Here is a 23,035-nt window from a genome sequence, read left to right as displayed (position 1 = left end):
TATTAGTCTTTTGCTTTCTCGAATTTTTTACACAAGGTGGCACAAAATGAATCACCCTATCGGAAAATTTATAGTTTTTGCAAATGGCGTCGTACGTTATTCATTGACACTTGTGAAGTAGACAGCTGTAATGGTCAAATAAAGGTTTCCATCACTCAAAATTATTTTTTTTAAATCAGTAAAAAACCTGATTCGAAAACGAAATTGTAGCTATCCAGGTAGACGCTGCTTAAATTTTACGTTGAAACTTTAATGTACAGTTGGACTTGATTAATTCTAAAATGTACTTATTGCTCTTACACCACAAAATTTTTACTCAATAAGACACCATTTTAGGAATTATGTTTTGTATAGAAAAACATTTTTTAAGATTCGTATAAGAATGAGAATCGTAACAATCTCTCTCATGATTTCAATCTTAAAAAATTAAGAAGATTTTAAATGGTTTATTAAACATTAAAAGAATTAGCATCTATTGTTTTTGTTTTTCGAGATAATAAACATTTTTTTAATGGTATCTTTTTCATCTTCCAGATCCATCTCCGGTAATTTATATTTTATTGATTTGTCGCCTCTGACCGTAGCACAAAGGGGAGCTCTTTTATATTCATTTTCGCAAAATAATATTCTTCCGGTAAAAGCAGGTCTCATATATCAAAATTTTTGGAATGAGATTTATAATATTGGCATAAAAGTCGAAACGGTTCATTAAGTTCGTAATTTGTTTTACATGGCTTAAAAAAAAACTAAGCCTTTAGTGTTTTGATGCTCGAAAAGGAATATTAGACTTACTTATGAAAAAAAAATTGGCTGGAAATCGAGCCATTGAGCAGTTTAATCATAAATATAATTAATAGTTAATCTTATCTAAAAAAATTAGCTTGTAAAAGTGAGTTTTGCTTTTCATATAACAAATTCACGGCACTCATCATCTGTCATGCTCCATCCCGAAGCATACTTTTTCATAATCGAGGTGGGTGGCAACGTTACCATCGATGGTGACCGTTATAGGCAAATGATTTGCGAAGTATTTAGTAAAACAGTGCATTTATATATACATACATACTAAAGCGGGTCGATTTAAAAATCGCTCATTGCTCTGTGAAAATCGTATTCTAGGGATCAAAATAAGAAACTTTGCCGAAGGAACCATACCTCTAAAACGAATTCTGATGTCCCCCAATTTGGGTCGAACGAAAAATCCCACTTTGACCCATTTAGAGTGCTCCAATCGACTTCAAATATATGACCGACCCCCACTAACTTTGGACGGCCGATCCACCAATGCCAGTGGTACACCCTCTGGAACTCCCCTGGGGGGTTCCCCATACAATAATTTCAAAATATCACCATTTTTGGCCTTTACATGAGAAAAGAAACTGAAAAGTTCGACCCAAATTGGGGGACATCAGAATTCGTTTTAGAGGTATGGTTCCTTCGGCAAAGTTTCTTATTTTGATCCCTAGAATATGATTTTCACAGAGCAATGGGCGATTTTTTTGCCTCCCTACAAATCGACCCGGCCTAATACATACATAATGCGCATAATCTTTTGATGACCTTAGTATTTTTTCTTATCAATCGGCCATTTGATTTAAACTGGTAATTTTAAACTATACTGAATAGCAAACAACAATTTATAACTTCTGAAGCCAATATTCGGCGTGTGATTAGACAAATCAAATCGAGTATGCCCTACAGAGTGGTGTACAAAAACTTATTGCAATTAAATTTTCAAGTGATACCACATCGGATGAAGCAAACCAAATCAGCTGCTCTATGGAAGTCACTTTTTATGAATTCGCCTTGGTTTAACTCGTGCATTTTAGCCACTGGGCCAAATAATGTAAATCTCTTTCCTTTTCAGTTTGATTTTTCTTGTTCTCTGTCCTTGTTGAAGTTTGTTTTTCTAAACGATTGAACCCTTTTGCTTTGCAACACTTTGCAACCAAAAATAAAAATCAACAAGCTTTGATGACCATCTGTAAGCGTTGGAGCGAATTGAAACTGTTGAAGCAATTTGAGCGGCCCAATACGTTATCGGCTGTCAAAATCTGTGTGCATTGGCCGCCTTGGGGATCCACACAGTATTTTGAAATAATTAACGGTCGGTTGAGCAGTCAGTTAGCTTTATTTTCACTGGCTTACCACAATTCGCAAAAAAAACCGAGTATACTTATGCCGTAGCGATGGAAACGCACCAAAATTGGTAGATTTTGCCCCACAGTTTGTTTTGTCATTCGTTGCGTCAACACTTGTTATGCGTATCGTTTTTCTTTCTGGTCCAGTGATTGCTTAGGATTTCGTTGCCGCTTATAATATTTTGTACGAGAAGCGGCTTTCCTTTTACTTTGTTGGCTTCCTCGTTTTGTGGCGCTTGTGGCCAATTTATAGCAGGCAAATTTATTATGCCCGTTTTGCGATATGCCATTCGAATGCTATTTGTTATTTCGATACTCTGTTGCTGTTGTTGTTGTGCATTGTAAGCTTAATGCTTATTTGGATGGGATTAAGAAGATTTACGACTGTAAAGGCTGATATTTACTTGGAAATAACGACCAGATCAAGTCCTTTTATCGACGGTGGCGTTTCCTCAACGCTACAAAATGGCTGGCGCATTTAATATTCAGCTTCAGCAAGTGGAAGTAAGGCCTAAAACATCAACCACAACGGCCATATGTGGTACTTACAAACATACAACAGCATCAACCGTATGGCTCGTAATTAAATGGTTAATAAGCGGGTAACAGTTTGTACAATATGTTTGTCCGAAAAATCGCAAATTGTTAGGCGATTCGGATTGTGATGTGTTTGATCCATGCGAGAGCTATACTCGTATACATATATATACATATGTATATAAATGTATAAGAACACATGATATATGTATAGTAAATAGTGGAATTCAGGTAATTCATTTGCATTGTTTGCATACCTGAATCGCGGCGTGGGACTGTGTGTAACTTTACCCCAATGGCCATAAAACCATCTTATAATGGCTTTTAATAAACCAATAAATCCGCTCATAAATTGAAAATCGATTTTTTCGCGCGAATGTAATTTTGTAAACCAGACCCTCCTGTCACCTACCAGAGGGTGGAAGGTGAAGCTTAACGCAGCTTGCATTGTTGTTGTGCAGCTTCTCATCCAGTTAGACAGTGCCATTTGTGAGCTCGGAAAAGCCGCAAAGGGAAATTGAATGAGAAGCAAAGTTATTGTTAGGTTGAGAATAGTAAATAGAGAAAAATGAATGAAGGTGCATGAAAAATAGCAAGAAAAAGGGCAACATGACAAAAGCGCAGAAGCGATCAAGCGTGTAATGCTTGTATCCTCTTTACCGCTTTTAATTTTTAAGCCACCGCTACGAATTTTCGAGGGATACTTATTTAAGTGGTGGAGTGTTTGAGCATTGCCATTTTTACTACACATACAAACATACATAAAGGTCCTTTTTCCATAGATTAAGGTTATCAATTATTTTTAATTTATTCCTTAATATTATAAATTTTTTTTGGCAAACACGAAAGTATTAGGATCTCTTTAAAAAATAGGCGTTAGAAAACTTTTACAATAATTTTTTTTGAAATGAAGAGTTGTAGGTTAGGTTAGGTCTTAGCGGTTGTTTCCTATGGGACACACTCAGGCTCAAGACTCATGGTGATGCTACTGGGGAACTTGTGATGAGATCTTTCAACTCATTAAAGAATTATTCACGTAAAGTGATGAATCTTTGTCTGAATAGAGCCGAACAGTGGCACACAAAGACCCAAATCGTCACTTTTTCTGCTTCATCTAGACAGTTTCTGCACTGTCATGTGTCTACGTGCCTAGCAACTGCGCGCGTCTCATTTCAAACGAAATATCAGGTTAGTCCATAAGTTCGTGTATTTTACCCATAATTTCACTTTTGTACGATTTTTGAATACAAAAAATTAATCGCGGAATATAACGGAACTATTTATATTTTCTTTTATATATTGTGCATTCAACAAGTGATTTTAATCGCGGATAGAAGCACGTGTTGTTAAAAAATAAAATGGAATCTTCGAACGCGTATAAGAGGCATATTTTGTATTTTTTTTTATAAAAGTCTTTAGCTCCGACGCCTTGCTTGCGATCGTGGAGGCTGAGCCAAATTTGACAGTCAATATGATAGCTCAGAGGTTAAATTCATCGCATGGAACAGTTCACAAGCACCTGGTTCAGTTGGAAAGGTTTGAAAGCTGGAAAAATGGGTTCCGCATAGACTTTCCGTCGCCAACCTTCAGCAAAGAGTGAATGTATGTTCTCAGCTGCTGCAACGGCTTGAAAATGAAAGTTTTTTGAACCGTATCGTTACTGGTGATGATGGGTCCTTTACAATAATCCTGTTCGCAAACGTCAATGGTTATATAGAGATGAAACACCAGAACCGACCCTTAGAGATGGCCTTCACCCCAAGAAGATTCTCCTGTCTATTTGGTGGGATATGACCGGTATTGTTTATTATGATCTTCTGGAACCAAACCAGACGATAACTGCTGATTATTATTCCCATCAGCTATCAAACCTGAATGAGACACTTAACAAAAATTGACCATCTTTAGTGAATAGACGCTAAGTTTTGTTTCACCACGACAACGCAAGACCTCATACCGCAAGGCAAACATTAGGCAAGCAGAACGAGCTCGAATGGGAGCTAATACCGCATCCGCCATACTCTCCGGATATTGCACCTTGTGATTATCACCTTTTCCGTGGACTTCAATCCCATATGTGTAACAAGAACTACTTCTTAAAAGAAGCTATAAAAAGGGATATCGAAGCGTATTTTGGCTCCAAGGACAAACAATTTTTCGTAAATAATGAAGGAAAATATATTATTGTTTAATAAATACTTTAAACATATTTTGTATTAATTTTAAAACCACCTTTAAAAAACGCACGTTCCTATGGATTGACCTGTTATTATGCTTATTTTGGCTCAGCAGAGATTCTGTGCGTTTAGCATTGAGAGTCAGCAATTTTGTGTTTTTTTGGAGGACGTTTCAATGAAAATGTGAGAAACATCTCAAAGATACCGTCACTCCAATGGTATGTGGGCATGCTCCTACTAATTCTTTAACAATCCTCCCACCTCGGCTAAATACTACCCTGGGACCAAGAAAGTATAACATCTGCATGCATTCCCGAAAACAGACATGTTTGCTGATAGCCATATGTTTTCCTTAACCACTTATCAACATATGGTATGAGTTTGTAGGTCCAACGCCCACATTTGTCGAGCGGTACTGCAGGTGGGCTCGTTACGCCTTCTTCTGTTTGTCATACAAATTTCTCAAAACTAGGTAGCGTGCATGTTTGTAATGATATATCTGGTTTATTGTATATTTATGCATGTATATGTATGTATAATTGGCGCGTACACCCTTTTTGGGTGTTTGGCCGAGCTCCTCCTTATTTGTGGTGTGCGTCTTGATGTTGTTTCACAAATGGAGGCACCTACAGTTTCAAGCCGACTCCGAACGGCAGATATTTTTATGAGGAGCTTTTTCATGGCAGAAATACAATCAGAGGTTTGCCATTGCCTGCCGAGGGGCGACCGCTATTAGAAAAATGTTTTTCTTAATTTTGGTGTTTTCACCGAGATTCGAACCGACGTTCTGTCTGTGAATTCCGAATGGTAGTCACGCACCAACCCATTCGGCTACGGCGGCCGTATTGTATATTTACTAATTAATAATTAGAAGAATTAACAACGAGACGAATAGAGTAGCAGAAATACAGAATTTGCTTAAAATATTAATGAGTAGAATAAAACATAAATATAGGGAAGGGAGAAGGGAACTACTTGACTGGGATAGTAAATACACAATAAATGGCTGGTACCAACAAAGAAAGAAAGAACAAAGGATCCCTCTTGCCAACATATGCTGATTTTGACTTGGTCCCCATACATAGGTATGTATGTAAGTCCTCTTTACAAAAAAAAAAAAAAGTTGTGCTTTTGAACGACGCCATATATCTCTGTACATGTGTATGTGTATCCTTTGAGGATAAGAAGTAACAGTTAGCCACTTTGTTTCGACCCAGGTGTAGGCTTAGCACAATTGACTGAGAGTGCTCCACCCTAAGTGTAAAATACATTTAGCTATTTGACACATGCCATACAGTTTCTCTGCTTGACATGTATGTATGTGTGTTATTTTAAAGTCTCAAGTTAACCACATACTCTGATACCGACACATATGCAAGTTAATACACATTGCCACTTACCAATACTTGAAGGAAATTGAGCTTAGACAAGTACTGCCTTCGGTGATTACGTACAACTTACAAGGGTACTATTTGACAAGTGGGTGGGTAGTTGTGAGTACCTGTATTTCTACCCAGCAGCGAAGCAAATGCATTTATTATTTATGTAGTATTCTTGGCAAAGTAAGAGATATCTCGATGCGCTTCCTGTTAACACTAAATCTGATTTACATCCAACATGTCTCGCAAACAAATAAAAGTAAAATATACATACACACTAGGCCGGGTCGATTTGTGGGGAAGAAAAAAATCGCCCATTGCTCTGTGAAAATCATATTCTAGGGATCAAAATAAGAAACTTTGCCGAAGGAACCATACCTCTAAAACGAATTCTGATGTCCCCCAATTTGAGTCGAACTTTTTAGTTTCTTTTCTATAACTCACTTAAATTAATTTTTTCATTTACATATGTTCTGACTAAATAAATTTCTTAAGAGAAAAAATAGATATTATTATACAATAAATATTATTATAAATAAATAAAAATAAAGAAAAAACGTAGCTATTTAGCTGATTTTTTCATGTAAAGGCCAAAAATGGTGATATTTTGAAATGACTGTATGGGGAACCCCCCAGGGGAGTTCCAAGGAGTGTGCCACTGGCATGGGTGGATCGGCCGTCCAAAGTTAGTGGGGGTCGGTCATACATTTGGACTCGATTGGAGCATTCTAAATGGGTCAAAATGGGATTTTTCAAAATTTGCCCCTACCCAAAATTCGACCCAAATTGGGGGACATTAGAATTCGGGGACATCAAGTATAGTTCCTTCGGCAAAGTTTCTTATTTTGATCCCTACAATACGATTTTCACAGAGCAATGAGCGATTTTTAAATCGACCCGCCCTAATACACACATACGCACAAAAAGAATTTACAGGTAAATACATAGAATCAGTGTGTGAGATGGAGCTTTCCTCTAAATATGAATACATTGCCAGGCCTTCTAAGAAAGGAATTGCTATAATTTACAAGAAAGAGAGCACATAGTGAAGGAGGGGGAAAGGGACAATAGGTTACTACTTTGTTGAGCAAAGCAGCAAAACGGTAATTTAAGGGCAACAGCTGGTGGTTGGTTCTCCATCCCAATTATTAAAGTCAAACCAATTTCAAGGCCGGGTACATACGCTTAGGTATGTATGTATGTATTTATGTAGACTGTGTCTTTTTACAGTTTCACCGCAAATATTTTTGAAAATTCCTACCGCACTCCGTGTTTGTTGTTTCTATTATGGTATTAGCTGGTATCAGCAACAACGCACATACATACGCGTCTATTTGAAGTGATCAAGTGTGTCAACGTCTTTGCAGGGATTAAGTTGTGTACTTAGAAAGTATTACTAGACTAAATGTCAATAAATCAAAGCCATACACAAAATATACACCTATGTGTGTGCACACTTACACATACAAAATAAGATGGATAGAATTTTGAATATAACGGTTCAGCGCAAATCATAAAACAAGTTAATTGTGTGATTTTTCACATGCCAATATGAATTTTAATTGAAATCTCACGAACACTGGATCTTTGGATCATACATTTATCTCAATTAATTTTATAAAATCGATGCTTAGCTCAGGGAGAGTGGGGGAACCGGGGATTATCTATTTCAGCTTTATAGCTCTTAAGGTTTGTTAGCGTATTCGTTTTGGTACACGTAAACACCTTTAGGCAACTTTATTTAATCTTATGGCTCATACAGTCGTGTACGCTTAAATTCAGCATTTCATAAGATCTTTGAGAGAAGGCGCGATCTGCTCGGCAAGTGAAATGAGAAGCGAAAAGGCATACTTACAGGCGGGAATGAGTTTAAGCGAAAGTCTGTTAAACATTGGTAATCATTACACAAGTCTGATTATTTTTAATTTCATAAATAATTTTTGCGCAAGCTACTCGCTCTGATCTAAAGTTAAAAACATTTAAGAAGTCAATAGTTGCACTTTTGGGGCTTACAGTCTGTCTATCGGCTGAGCGCAGCACACGTATGCAGTGTACTTAAAATTGTGCGATGCAACACAAGTAATATCCGGCATGCAAACTTTAGATATTCTTGCAAAGGGAGCTGTTCACATAGCAAAAAAGCTCGTGAGACACTAAGAGAAAACTGCATTTGTGAATGGCAAAGTTGGATATCTCAGCAAAACGGCGCTGGGCACGCAAATGCATCCACAACGAAACCTGTCCCAGTTGCTGGACACGATTGCTTCAAAACATATTGACGACAATCTCTACTACGATTGCGGAACATTCGTATGCTCGCGCTTCCAAAAACTTCATAAAGCCTTTGGGCACAATGTTGCACGAATGTTTCCGATTTTCATAATTTTGCGTGCTTAGAAAGCATGATACTTTTGCAGCAACCTCCCGAAATATCACGCTGATCGGAGTAAAGAGAAGTGAGTTCTAGGTATTTTACTAAAAAGTTATGGAGATATCACTTGTAGCCAAAGCAGCCTTGCACTAGGAGGTGTTTCGGCTCACTCGGCATTTGACAGTTTGGTTGTGTTACATTCGATTTTCATAATTTTTTACGCCTAGAGAGTATAATACTTTTGCAGCAACCTCCCGAAATTTCAGGCTGATCGGGAAGAGAAACACATTCATTTTTCGGAAACAATCGTGCAACATATGCAGCACTCAAACACAAATATGAAATGTCTCAAAAGTCTGACACACAACAGCTGTGGTTAATCACCTTCCCTTGATGTAATACTTCAAGGTAGTCAAGCTAGGAGAGGAGATGAGAATGAACATAACAAACACTTGTTGTTGTAACAGCTTGCTAAATCGTGTTCAGAGCAGTTTAACTATAAGTTGTCTTCATGTACCATTTAAGTAGTTATTGCTAGCAAAAAAGGTCGTTTCTACGAGTTCTGACCAAAGCGTGAATGATGTTAGATAAGTGAGCCTAAGCGGGTATGTGTGCGGATAGTAAGTGTAAGGCGAGGCTCCTTCATAGGCTGAACTAACGTATGTGCGTTGGAGTCAATTCTGGATAAGTAGGAGTTTGGCCAGAATGAAATTGTGCGTGTCTTACGAAGCAGCTGCAATTTTTCCCGCTCTAAGACTTCGATAGCAGCATTCAAAGGGCGGGAGGTGGTGAAGATGGTAATGTTCTCTCAATGAATATCGTCCACGGCCTGCCTGTATTTAGGATGGGACTCCGCTTTCGAGCACAAACTGCTTTTTGAGCATGTTGTTAGGGGCGACGAATATCGGAGAGATTTATTAACCCTCCAATAAGCCATCAATGAGAGATAAGTGGCACTTTTTCTGGTGGTTAGTGGTGCTTTGAGATAAAAATGTTGAACATGAGGCGGAAAAGTATAAGTACATCACCCAGTGTACATTACAATCCCAGCCAGTTCAATGCTGTTGAATGTCTCGGGTTTTCGTGACCAAGAGCTGTAATCTCAGCGATATAACGCTGTGTAATTTCGGGTAAGACTCTATAATAATAGCTTTTTTGGAAATAATAGTCTCTTGAGAGTTTACTTTGAAGTCCAAAAGAACTTTGAATAATTTTTAAAATGTCACTAGCTATGCCTTATGAAAATAAGGACAGTATTTTTTGTTTATTTTAAAACCTTAGAAACATTCAAACGTATTTTAATAAAAACTGTAGGCGGCAATATTATATTCATATATAGCTTAACATAAGTGTACACAGTTTAATGCAATATAATTAAAAAAAAATTAAACATTTCAAAACTTTGCTTAAAAAAGTATCCAAAGAAAATTCTTTAATATTTAGTTGATTTGGCTAGTTCTTGATTTGGCTAGTTCTTTTACGGATGTAGATGGATATGATTATTTTAGTGGCATCTTCTTTATTTTTTGACAGAGTCTGACCTTTTGGCAAAACTCATCTTTCTTTTTAAAGCCTAACATGGTCTATATACAAGGTTCTTATAATTATTATTCATTCATTCGGTTTAGTGGGTCAAAATCACTTGTGGTGAAATACTCGTATGCCGAATTTTTATTTTTTTCTGTCTCGTTTCTTGGTGGCTTTGATATATACTTCAATTATCTAGACGTGGCACCGCACTAATTTCTACTTTTTCTTATCACTAAATGCGGGACTTCTTTTATAAGAATTTATAAGAATAACTGAAATTAACTGAAAAAAGAATAAATAAAGCTCGTAAGTGAAAACATTATAAGTACTTTTCGCTAAATGTATCGAATTACATCTTATCGCAAAGTGCAGAATATAAAAGGAAACCCTCATATGAATTTCTACTTCAATTTTTATCCGTATTAAGAACTTATCGTATCGCGCCGCTTTTTTATGTTAGTTCGAATTTTTTTTTAATCGGCCTTCGAAGTTTGCAGTCAAATGCCGATTTTCAGTATATTGTTTCATAAGTACCACAAAAATTTTCGAAATCAATTTTTTCAAAAATTGTAATTGTTGCACAGGTCTCTAGCAATAATTTGGCTTTTACAGATTGAAAAAATATCAATTAGTCGACGAGTTATAGCCAAAAAACCATATAAACAATTTTGCTCCGATTTCGAACTTCGAAGGCCGATTAAAAAAAAATCCGAACTAACATAAAAAAACGGCGCGAAACGGGTCTTCTAATTTCGCCTCTATTTTCACCCGCCACTCTCAGAATGGACCTAATTTTTGCTAACCTGAATTTGTTCCACAGTGTAATCCTAGATAATAACGATATTTTTTGGCATACAACCCTGTGTTTACTGTGTTATCGATAATTATTATTACGAATGTAAGGAGAAACATCAAAATAAAAACTAAATGAAATGGATGCCGGGAAAGAAAACAGATCTGTAAACATAATTCTAATAAAATTTTTGTCAAATATTATTAAATAGGGATTCATTTTACAGAAAAAAGCGTGTGCCCATGAACGTTTTGTCCTCTTATTACTTATTATAAAATCTAATACAGCACAGCTAGTCCTTGACGATTTGCGCATAATGCTTCAGGTCATTGTCTTGCTGGAAGATCCAGCTCGAGTCTAGGCCTCGTTTGTCCACAGGATGGCATCAGGTTTTGTTCCAAAATGTGCTTGTATTAGAAGCGATCCTTATTTCCTTCAATGAAAACGAGGTTTCCAGTTCCTGTGGCTGCAACTGCTCCCCAAACCATGACACTGCCACCACCAAGCTTTACAGTCGGAATCAGATTCCTAGGATCCATGGCAGTGTTTGGTTTTCTCCAAACTTTGGCTTTGCCGTCGTATCCAAATATGTTGTATTTGGACTCATCAGTGAATAAAACAAGTTTCCAAAATTCTATTCCCTTATAAGGTGCTTTTTTGCAAACTCCATACGAATCTTTCAGTTTTTCTTGCTTATAAGGGGCTTCTTGCGAGGAGTTCTGCAGTTGTTACCTTCATTATTAAGGGTCCTGCTTATTGTACGTGGGTGGACAACAATTTGATACCTCTTGGCTACCTCCTGGGCCAAATCAGTGGCATGTATTTTCGGATTCTGATTCACTGCTTTGCGAATAAAGAATACATCTCTCCGGTTGAGCTTCTTGGGCCGGCCACTACGCGGCTTAATCTCCAGAGAATTGGTTGTTTCAAAGTTTTTACAAATAGTTTGTACCGTAGACTTGCTTAAATGCAATAAATCAGCTATTTAACCAAAGGATGTCTTATTACTTCTGTACTCAACAACTAATTTTCTCAAATCAGTAGAAATTTCTTTGCGGAGCGACTTTATTCCGATCGTACACTTTTTCAAAAGACAAAATGCCATAAATTTTAAGAAGAATGCAAAGTAGAACCACAAAATAAAATAAACGGTACTTTACAGTTAAGTATTCGCAGAAAAGAAGAGCAAAATAAGTGTCCTAATATAACGTATGTACACTTCTGTCAATGCATTTTTTTGGTTTTTCGTGAATAACTTTTAAAGTAACTACTGAAAATAATTTTTTTTTTTACATTTGTTAGACTGTTACAATAATTAGACTTAAAACAAAATTGCATCATTACATTCCTTTTGAATGCTTCAGATCGGGAGAAATTAAGAATAAAAAGTTAAAAAAGTTAAGTTAAGTTAAAAAAAAACTAAAAAACACGCTTTTATTGCTAATCGAACTAAAAAGTAGAAAATAAAAAATAGTTTAAAAAAAACTAAAAAACACGCTTTTATTGCTAATCGAACTAAAAAGTAGAAAATAAATTTTAATGACAAAGGGACCTATAATGAAGTAATAGCAAATCGAAGGATCAGTCATAGTCAACTACCTCAGAACAGAATTATAACAAAAATTAAGATACAAATAGAGTAATTCAAATTAGAGTTAAAAGTGTGGGATGCATTTTGCTTCACTTCCATAACCCTCTGTACATAGGTAGTTGCCAATAGAATGATTGTAATATTTACTACATATATCAAATAGTAAAAATTGGTATGATTTATAGCACACTAAATTTTAGCTTAATAAAGTACAACTCGCAAATGGCTCGAAATTCTCGTTGATTTTTGATATTAAAGAATTTACCCCACATGGGAAAAATTTCATGGGTTTGTGAAGGAAAAAAATTATCAAAAATCAAATATACCAAATTATTTTAAATTCTGATTAAAAATATTGAAATTCTTATGAAAACTTGCCTAATTTTTTCACCTGTTGTATAAAGTTTGAAAAATGAGTTTTGTTAGACAATCAGCTATACATTTATAGAAAAATAGTGAAGATTAAAACAAAATATATATGTATATATTATCAAAATATTGAGGTGCTATATTTTTTTCGCGGACTGTATGTATTTTTAGCATGAGTGAACGAGTTGTGTTTCTAAATTACCCACATTTTTTAGTCTTTCACTCTAACGGATTTCCTTTTACTGTCGTCATTTACATATAGCTGGTATTTATTATCTGGTGTGAACGTAACGCCACGTTGGGGAAAAACTTAGTTGAGCGAAATATTTTTACATTAAGTGCAAACAACTTTATTTATCTTACAGTTTCTTATGTTGATTTTCTCTTCTTTTCCATTGCAGATGGACAATCTGAGCTGGACGTGCAATTGGTGGTACCGCGGTACGTGGAACGCGGCTCCAGCGCCACTTTTAAATGTAGACACAATGTGCAACCGGAAATCCTTTATAAGGTAAACAAACAACTATTTTTTTTTCTTCTACGCTTCCCTTATCGGCAAGAAACAGAAGCAACACTTTTTTCTTATTACCCAAGTTTTTTGGTCACGTGGGGATGAGCTAAGACAGCCACAAAGTGAATGTCATCGAGTATGGTTTAAAGAAACAAAATGAAATAATTAAATATAAACAAATGAAACTTAACGGAGAGGAATGTAATGGAATTAAGTGCAATGAAAGGAAGTAAAGGAAGCGCAAATAAATGGAAAATAAGAAAAAGTAAATAAATTAAATTAATTAATGTGAAGAAATAAAGGAAAATTTTAAATAAATTTCACTATTAGGACCAATTATAATAAACTGAACTGAACTGAAGCAAAAGAAGTTGCAGAGCGGTCGGTGTTATTTTACAGGCAATGCCGAAGGAGGTTTCCAGTTCCTGCTGAGTACTCGCTGCCAAAGCCGATAGAGCGGTTGCTAATGGATGCACTCCTTTGGCATCTGACTATTTCAAATTTAGTTCCTCCAGAATATGCTAGAAAGCTTCTTCTGTCAAACGAGAACATTTTAAAACTTTGGAATGAATGGTTTATAAATAAGCTTTCTAAAATAAATTATAATAATAATTATTATTATTATGTAATTATTTTTTCATCGCTATGTCGCGTGAATGGAGAAATAAAGTATTTACATGTTAGGTTTTGCTCGATTCAAGTAATTTTTATAAATCAGAATGTATGAATCAAAAATACTATCTAAATCGCAGTGAGGCTTAAAATACGATAATAATTGTTCGTAATTTTTTTTCGTACCATTGCCAATATGCGCACGGATGAGGCGATTCAAGCGTTGATTTTTTTATTTTACAGACTTTTAAGAACCAGAAATCAGTAAGCAAAATCTATTGAATTTTCGAGTTTGTACAGCATATGTACAACCTTGGCCAAATCCCACTCCTTAGGCACCCCACTAAAGTTCAAGTAATTTCAAATGTGACTACCAAAGTGACCGCTGCTTATTGCAAATGTGTCACTAGTGTGTTTAACCATTGATTACAACAATAAATTGCACCATGGGAAAAGTCATGGCACACTTAATGTGTAAAGTTTAAAAAGTGGCATTTTTAAAGGTTTCTTAAAATATTTTGGCATTTCAAATTTGGCAGTCAATTTGCAAATACTCTTCACTAGTAAACGGGAGGGCCAAAAACGTATACGCGAGTCTCTCAAGTATCGTAAAAAATCCTCTTGTGCCCTGTCGGAAGAAATTGGAAAATCCGTTAATGCTCGAACAGGTAGAAAAAGGCTTCTGGAAGATCGTTTTAAAATATCAACAACCTTCTTATCCTAGTCCACTTTCGAGGAACTATTTTATTAAAAATCTATATGATAGATATAACATATTTTGGCATGGAACAATTCTATGATATGATACATGGCCACAAAGCACCCATAGAGAAAATCTTTTTATTTTTTACTTCAAAAGAAGTGCTCAAATAGCCAATTTGCTTATTTGACAATTTTTATTTGAAGTGATTTATGTATGTATATGCACTCACCCATAGACCGATTCGGTCCATAGCGATACCAAATGGAGTTTATTAGTTATGCGTTTTGAAGGACACATTTCCAACCCTCTGCTGAGATGTCTTCCAATCCGTCCAACTGTAGTGCCTCCAAATATTTTAAGCCTGTTTTGAATAAATCAGAACATCCACAAGGAAGATGCTTAACAGTTTTCCGTAAGCCTGCTCCCTACATTTCGCGCATTCCTCGCGGTGAGAGATTCCTTTCTTATAAGCAGACGCTGCTGCTGGGCTATGTCTCATCAGCACGCCTGTTATAATTCTACCATCTCTTCGTGTTAGTGATAGTATAAAGAGAGCACGACTGTGATCATCTGGCTTACACATCATCTTTGCACTCCTCCAAGTGGGCAGACTCGCCCATCTTGTCCTGAATTTTCAGTTCATGTTTTTGTCTAGTTCATTCTAGAATGTTCCAATTGAGTTTAGTTTTTCGTTAACACGATCTGAAAATAGAGAGACCTCTTGGTCTGGAACCCGATTTTTCCCCCTTTAAATTTCGTAGACCTCCTGCGACTCTCAAATGCTTTAGCGATGGCATAAATACAATCGATAAGGCAGATTTTGATATATGGTTTAAAAGCTCTTTTAGAGGTTGTACCGTAATCATTTCGTTTTCATGTGCTAAACCAAAGTCTATGAAGTGGTTTCTTATCAACTTCAATGCATGAGGAACGTTTGTGCATACAAACATTTTTTCTACATCTACAATCTAGCAATGCTGAACCTAGTCTTGCCTATATTTGTATATGTACAAAAAAAGTTAAAAATATGGGCATACATACATATAATTAAATATTGACACGTCGAAACAAATATGTAGACCTATAAATAGAAATGGCAAATTCTCGCCAAAGAGCTTGATTGGAGGGTCGCATGCCAGAAGCAATGGCAACAACTGTGAAATTTATTTCGTGAAGTTTCAAAATGATCTCGTTAGGATATTAACTGTTATTTTAGCGTCAAGCCCGTAGAAAAGCGGTCGCTTCCATTGTCCATCTAGTCTGCGAGCCATAATAACTCGGACAAAGTTGCATGGTTAAGTGACCATTTTCACAAATGTATCGAATTCGAAGTAACTTGGCCATACCAGAGAAAAAATATTTCACCACAAAACACATATCGCAAGGAAAATTGTTTTTTATCGTCATTAGAAACCTGAACAAATCCACAAATTGCATCTTGAGTCCTAAAATCGATTGGATTTGGCATACATTTTCGTTTACAGTTATTTAAAAGTTCTAAATGCTTTCGTACGCCCTGGGTATTTTTTAAATAGCAAATGAATACCCATGAAATATGCAATGCTGGGATCGGCCAATACTGAGTTTTCAAGATTGAAAATATGTGACAATATCAATGTTAACTTAACTAAACTCCGCTCAATTTTCTATTACGCCTCTTACTGATTTTCAGCTTTTGAGTTCGCTTGAGGAAAAAACTGTGTTGGTACTACGTCTGAACTCAATCGCTTTCGCTGCACGCCTAAGGTTGCAAACACAGTGCACGCTGAGACGAAGACGAAGATGAAGACGAAACGCAAGCAATCAGCTTCAAACGCTGCTGTACTGAATTTGAAGACGAATCGCTTGCTAACATAGTTACCGTGATTTTTGTTTGTTTGTTCTGTCTATGCTTTGGCACGTTAATTAAGTTAAGACAGTCGATAAACAAGTAATTAAATGAGAAGTAATAATCAATAAAAGGCGTAAAACTAAATATATTTTAAATTATTTTTTACCTTAACGTCACAATTAGCCTTTCAGCACATATAATTGGCGTTTTATTAAAATTAGTCCAATTTTTAATAATAAGTGCCTCAATTTTAATTAGAATATAATCAAATGTGCTAATTGTCATTCTGGTATATTCCACAAATTTCTTTTCATCGTGGCGCAGCTCATCATACAAATGATGAAATTCACCAAATGCTTCTCTTCCCAAATTTATAGGGTGTAATTTTTTATTTACTTTTATACGTTTTAATTTAAAATATAAGCTTTGCTCAATAAGCAGGTCATCATCTGATGAGGAATCCATTGCGACTAACATAACAAAAGCGCAACCAATTCGTCTTGCACTGTGCAACCTATTTGCTTACTCGCAACGCGAGCAATTTCTCTTCAGCTTCGTCTTCATCTTCGTCTCAGCGTGCACTGTGTTTGCAGCCTAAAGCAGAAAAGTCGATTGGACTGAAATGATTCCTACAAATGTGAGCAATGAAGTACGGCACGCAATTCCCCACTGTTTTTTTGCAAATTCGTCGTGTGGCATACAAAACATCGAGTCAGCACATTTAGTGCTATTGCACAAAGCACACGAAGTTCACGGCATTTGTTTTCTAATTTAGTTTTTTTATATTGCACAAACTGAATAGTAATTTCATTCGGGTTAAAACTAATGACACTTAATAAAAGTTTTCAAACAATGCATTTAAACGAATTGTGAAATATTTATGTTTGTATGAATACATTTTTGTTTTGTATACTCACTCTATACACTGTGGGTTCAGTTTGTGTATTAGTTGTGCGACAGTAGAAAATGGTAGTTATTTTTATTTTTATTTTGAAAAGTTAAATATACTAGGTTTTGCGGTTCGATAAAAATACACAATTTTATGGTTTGAATCACACTTTATTATTCAGTATAGTCTCCCCAAACATCAATACACTTTTCGCAACGAGTTTTCAGTTCATGAATTTCATCCCTGAAGTGAGAATCTGGAAGGGCTGCAAAATACGCTTCCATATCTGTTTTTACCTCATCATTTGATGAACGCTGTCCACACATGCATTTTTTAGGTCTTAGAAACAGGTTAGATTTCCAAAACAGATGGAAGAAGCAAAGGGTCGAATCTGCTGAATACAGTGGATGCTCCAACAAATCGAATTTTAATTCATGGATTTTAGCCATTGCCAAAATGCTCTTGGGACACGGTCCATAGTCCTGATGGAAAATAAATTTTTTTAATATTCAGCATTTACTGTGGGCAAAAAGTAAGGTGAATTTATTTGTCAAACTTCGTGGGATTAAAATTTCGCTCTAGTTATTTTTTTCATGAGTTGGCAGCATTGTTAATAACATCTGGGCCAACTTTCATATGAATGTCATTATCAGTAATATATTTACGCTTGTGTTTACCAAACGACCAAGAGTGCATTTTTCGATTTTTACAATGTCTGATTTGATTGAGCAGAGAAGTGCCATCAAATTTTGTTTGCGGAATGAAATTTCGGCTGCGGAAACGTTTAGCATGTTGCAGAAGGCATTTGGTGATTCGACCATGTCGCAGAAAAATGTTTATAAGTGGTACAAAGACTTCAGAGAGGGTCGAGAACGTGTTGATGACTTGGAGCGCTCCGGACGACCATCGACGTCAACAGATGACCAACACGTCAATAAAGTGAAGGAGTTAGTGCTCAAAAATCGTCGGTTGACTGTTAAAGACCTTACTGATATGATCGGTACTCGTATATCAGAAGGATCTGTGAAAACCATTTTGAAAGACCATTTGGGCCTACGAAAAGTCAAATCTCGTTTGGTACCGAAAACTCTCTCTTAGAAAAAAGTCGTCGCGTTGATGTGTGTGAAACAATGCTTTCAGACTATCAGGACAAGCTCAAATGCATCATTACGGGAGATGAGACTTGGATTTATGCTTACGACCCTGAAACAACCGACCAATCAAGCGAATATCGTGCTAAAGGCGAGGCCAGACCGAAAAGAGCACGTCAAAGTCGTTCAAAAATAAACGTCATGATGACGGTTTTTTCGATTTTCGTGGTGTGGTGCACTATGAATTCCCTCCACCTGGCCAAACTGTTAATAAGGAATATTATTTGAGCGTTATGCTTTGTTTACGTGAAGCAATTCGTCTAAAAAGACCAGAATTATGGGCCAACAACTCTTGGTTTTTGCATCACGATAATGCACCGTTTCACACTGCACTCGTTCTTCGTGACCATTTCACCAAAAATTCCACGTATATCGTTCCGCAACCACCGTATTCGCCTGATTTGGCTCCATGTGACTTCTGGCTATTCCCAAAACTCAAGAGACCACTCCGGGGAACGCGTTTCGAGTCGATTGAGGAGATAAAAGCTGAAACGAAGAAGGTGCTGATGGCTATACTGGAAATGGACTATTTGGCATGTTTCGGGGATTGGAAAAATTGTTGGCATAAGTGTATTTCATCGCGAGGGGACGATTTTGAAGGGGATGAAATTGATTTACAAGAATAAATAAAGATTTTTCATTTTACAACCAAATTCACTTTACTTTTTGCCCACAGTATTATGGTTTTACCAGTTTACAAGAAGTCCACAAAGAAAATACCTTTCGCATCCCAAAAAACTGATGCTAACACCTTCGTAGCCGATTTCTGGACACAAACTCGTTTATGCGCGAAATTTTGCTGAGAAAGTCGTATTGGAATGTGTTTTTGTTTCATAGTTAGCGAATGCGGCACTCATTGTGCACACAGCTTTCTGAAACCCAACACTTCAGTCAAATTATTGCTTACACTGTGCAATGACATGCCTAGGATCAAATCTCTTTCAGTCACTCGGCGATTCACCAATCGAGATTCGTATTTTTTCTACGATTTATGGTGGATCGTCTTCAAGGCTTGTGTGACCACATTTAAATTCTGCATCCTTATACACTTTCAACATTCGTTAATAAATTTCCTTTGCTTTTAAACCTTCCAAAAGTTGAAATTCAACACTGCACGATACTTGATTCTTTCCATTGTAGAAAATACTGTGACACGCCGATACTAAATGGCGTGTAAACAAAGAATAAATTTACAGATTAAAATGAAACTTTACATATTTCATATGAACAAAAAGTGTACAAACATAACAAAAAAATTTAGACTAGTAACAACTTTCCCTCTTATCTAACCGCAAAACTTATTGAAGAACCTGGTGTAGTTGCTTACAAATATTTCTTCGTAATTGACGAGACGAATAAGGAACTTCTTTAAACCATTCTACTTATGTTTTATGATTCGATACAATGCCAACATCGTGAGATATGCCGCACTAAACGCATCTACCACAACCGTGTCGAGCCCTAGTCAAAATTTTAGTTTTCATTCTGGCAGCGTACTATTCTCTCTCATGTTAAAGGATGGTGCTCAGCCGATGAGTGTTTTTTATAGCTGTGTCGATTCTTGTGAACAAGCCTGCCTGGGATTTTATTCCTCAACCCTAAACTGATTTGGGACTTACCTGTTAGATAGATGACTTTACCTTAAACATAAAAAGATGCTTTCACATAACGTTTTCTAGGTGTCAGAATTCTATGAACACGATGCACAGTCCCGAAAAGCTGGCCAAAACTCAAAAAATTAAGTAATTGATTCAAAATTTCTTACTCGGGGGTTGTCGGGGTCGCTGATTACGAATTTGATCTTAAAATTTTGAAAATCCACCCCCTTCCACCCCTATTGGCCACCCCCTCACGTGAAATAGCGTATATTCTAGAACATAATCAAGATGCATGTAAATTTATATGATTTCGGGGTCGCAAGGTAGCAAGTGGTAGCAGCTGAATCTTGTTTTATTCTGTAACCATTACTTTTTTGAGTAACCTTTAATAGGTTTTTACTGTGGCCAACTCAAAGACAAAAAAACTCTATCTAGAAACTTTTTTTTTCGACTTTTGGCCAGCTTTTTGGGAATCGGCCGCACTGTGAGTCATATTACCAATAATACCTCAGAATTCTGCGATCCGTACGCATTTAACCTCATACGAGTATACACAGTTCTCGTCCGTTCGCATTTGGAATACGCAACTATAATTTGAAGACCATAGGCTATTAAATTTTCAGTTAATAGCCTTGAACTACTTCAAAAAGAGTTTCTGAAATATGCATTGCGTTCGCTATGGCTTGAGATTCTTATTTCATCGGACGATTCTCGGCTTTTGTCAATTAGTTTGAGGTCTTTGGAAAAGAGAAGATTTTTCCCTACCTTGTCATTTATCTAAAAAGTAATTATTGGCATCACTGATTTTCCAGTTTTACATGAGAGGATAAGCTTTAAATAGTTCATAATGAAGTCACTTTTTACGTGGAAAACTACAAAACTATTTATACAAGGAATGCAGCTGTTGCTCGCGCTCTCCGAGAACTGAACTTGTTTTCTAAGTCACAGTTGCTTGATTTTACCCCATCGAGATATGCTTCTACACAAATTTTGAACTCAATTATTTAATACGTTTATTATTGTATTTAAGTATACTTTGTTGCTAGTCTGTAAGGTAAATCTTTCATAATGTGCATAGCCACGTTCGTTATTACTTGAAAGATTTTGGGAACGCTCTGTTCTGTACTGGTATTCAATACCATCCGCATATTTGACTTGATGACTTGTTGAATTATTGATTGGATCAAAGCTAAATGCTAAGATTTCAGAACGACAGTCGTGCCTAAACATGCAAATTTATTATAATTTGTTCAAAAAAGCTGCGATTTGCGTTCGGAGAAATGTTATGCTAATAATCCAGAAATGATTCAAGACTCCAAAAATGGAATTCAAGTTATAATAGCTGAAAATGGATGTAATTGTGATTCATGTTCGGGGGCAAGGTTTACTCTTTCCAATAAAAAAACCCATTTAAAAATATACGTCTTTTATTTATAGCCAAATTCAATCAAATATTCATATGTACGTCTGTATTTAATTCTTGTTTACTTGCATGCGTTATTTTTACGTGTATGTAGTAGGTTATATTTGGTTTGTAATTACACCATCTCACTCATTCTATCAAAGTCTCTTCCTTTGCTTCCTTTAGCTTAACTTTTTCGCATCTGAATTCAAATCCACTTTGTGGGAAAAGGTGGAAAAGCATCTGAGATTGAAACCACTTTAGAATACCGATTGAGATTGAAATCACTTTAGAATACTTCAGCAAAGTGCTGGAGTAGTCTTATTACGCACTTGGCATATTTCTCCTTAGTTTTCTCCATAACTTTCTCTTTTTTTAGCTTCAAATAGTTTTTGAGGTCAAGGCGTTAGTTTGCATGAAAATGATCAGACAACTTTTTTTTTATGCTACAAATTGATGCAAACAAGAAACGGAAAGGGCGAAAAAAAATGCTAAGCTACCATACCATTATTTAAAGTTCTCTTGGAAACCAATTCAAGCACAATGAGGACCTGACTCACGCACAAAAAGTCGCTATTTTAAAGACAGTTTTACTCAGACGCGGTCAATGTCATCCGTAATCTGCATTCCATGCTCGCTGCATACGCCTTTCGTGGCCGTAACTGCGGCTATTAATTTCACTTCAGTAAGTTATTATTGGCACGAACAAAAGAGAAAAACAAAAACAAACAAAAATTGCATAGACTCCATAGTTTTGGAAAGTGGTTACGTACCATTTTAGCCCTCTCAACACATTAACACACTGATTTGCAAAAAGAAAGAAAGAAAATCACAGGCCACGTGTGCCAGTTATAATAATATACAAGGTGGCCCAAAATTAAGCATTAATTTTGATTTTGCTTAACTTTTTTACTGTATAAAAAAAATTATTTTGAGTTGTTTGGACCTTTACGCACCCCATTGATTATTTGTTTGTTCAATACATTCTATAAAAAATGTTAAAAATATAAATATTTTAGATTAAAGCGGTGACGTATTTTACAGAGACCATAACCATGATGAGTTTTATAAACAAATGATATTTAATCATTACTTAAGGGGTTAGGGGTAGTCAGAATTTTCAAAAAATCGATTTTTTTTTTTTGCATTTTCTTAAAGTATAATGTTTTAAAAATATTGTGTAAAAATTTGAAGTGAATCCGACAAATACTTTTCAAGTTATTCAACAATTAACAAAGGGCGCTCGGCCGCTCCGGAGCCGATAGCAAAACTTTAAATGCGTTTTCCTCAAAACTATGTTTTTCAAACTGGTGAACACTGTAACTTAAAAACCGCTACGTAGATTTCAATAAAATTTATACAGCTTTTGAAAAACATAAAAAACTTGTGCCTGATCGAAGGATTTTTTTTTTTTCAAAAATTTCGATTTTTTTTTAACAATTAACTGTTG

The 23,035-nt window shown here is 36.0% G+C and overlaps 1 protein-coding gene across 1 annotated transcript in view; it reads left to right on the top strand.

Moving 5' to 3' along the window:
* Positions 1-13,060: 13,060 nt before the first annotated feature.
* Positions 13,061-23,035, top strand: part of LOC128868323 (uncharacterized) — a 212,621-nt gene continuing 202,646 nt past the window's right edge. Inside the window, exons 1-2 of the mRNA XM_054110332.1 lie at positions 13,061-13,064; positions 13,290-13,399. Of these exons, the coding sequence (XP_053966307.1) occupies positions 13,061-13,064; positions 13,290-13,399 (114 nt within the window). The remainder of the gene's footprint in view (positions 13,065-13,289; positions 13,400-23,035) is intronic.

This window comes from Anastrepha ludens, chromosome 2, assembly GCF_028408465.1.
Source record: "Anastrepha ludens isolate Willacy chromosome 2, idAnaLude1.1, whole genome shotgun sequence".
Lineage (NCBI taxonomy): Eukaryota > Metazoa > Arthropoda > Insecta > Diptera > Tephritidae > Anastrepha > Anastrepha ludens.
This window is presented reverse-complemented; position numbering and strand designations above follow the sequence as displayed.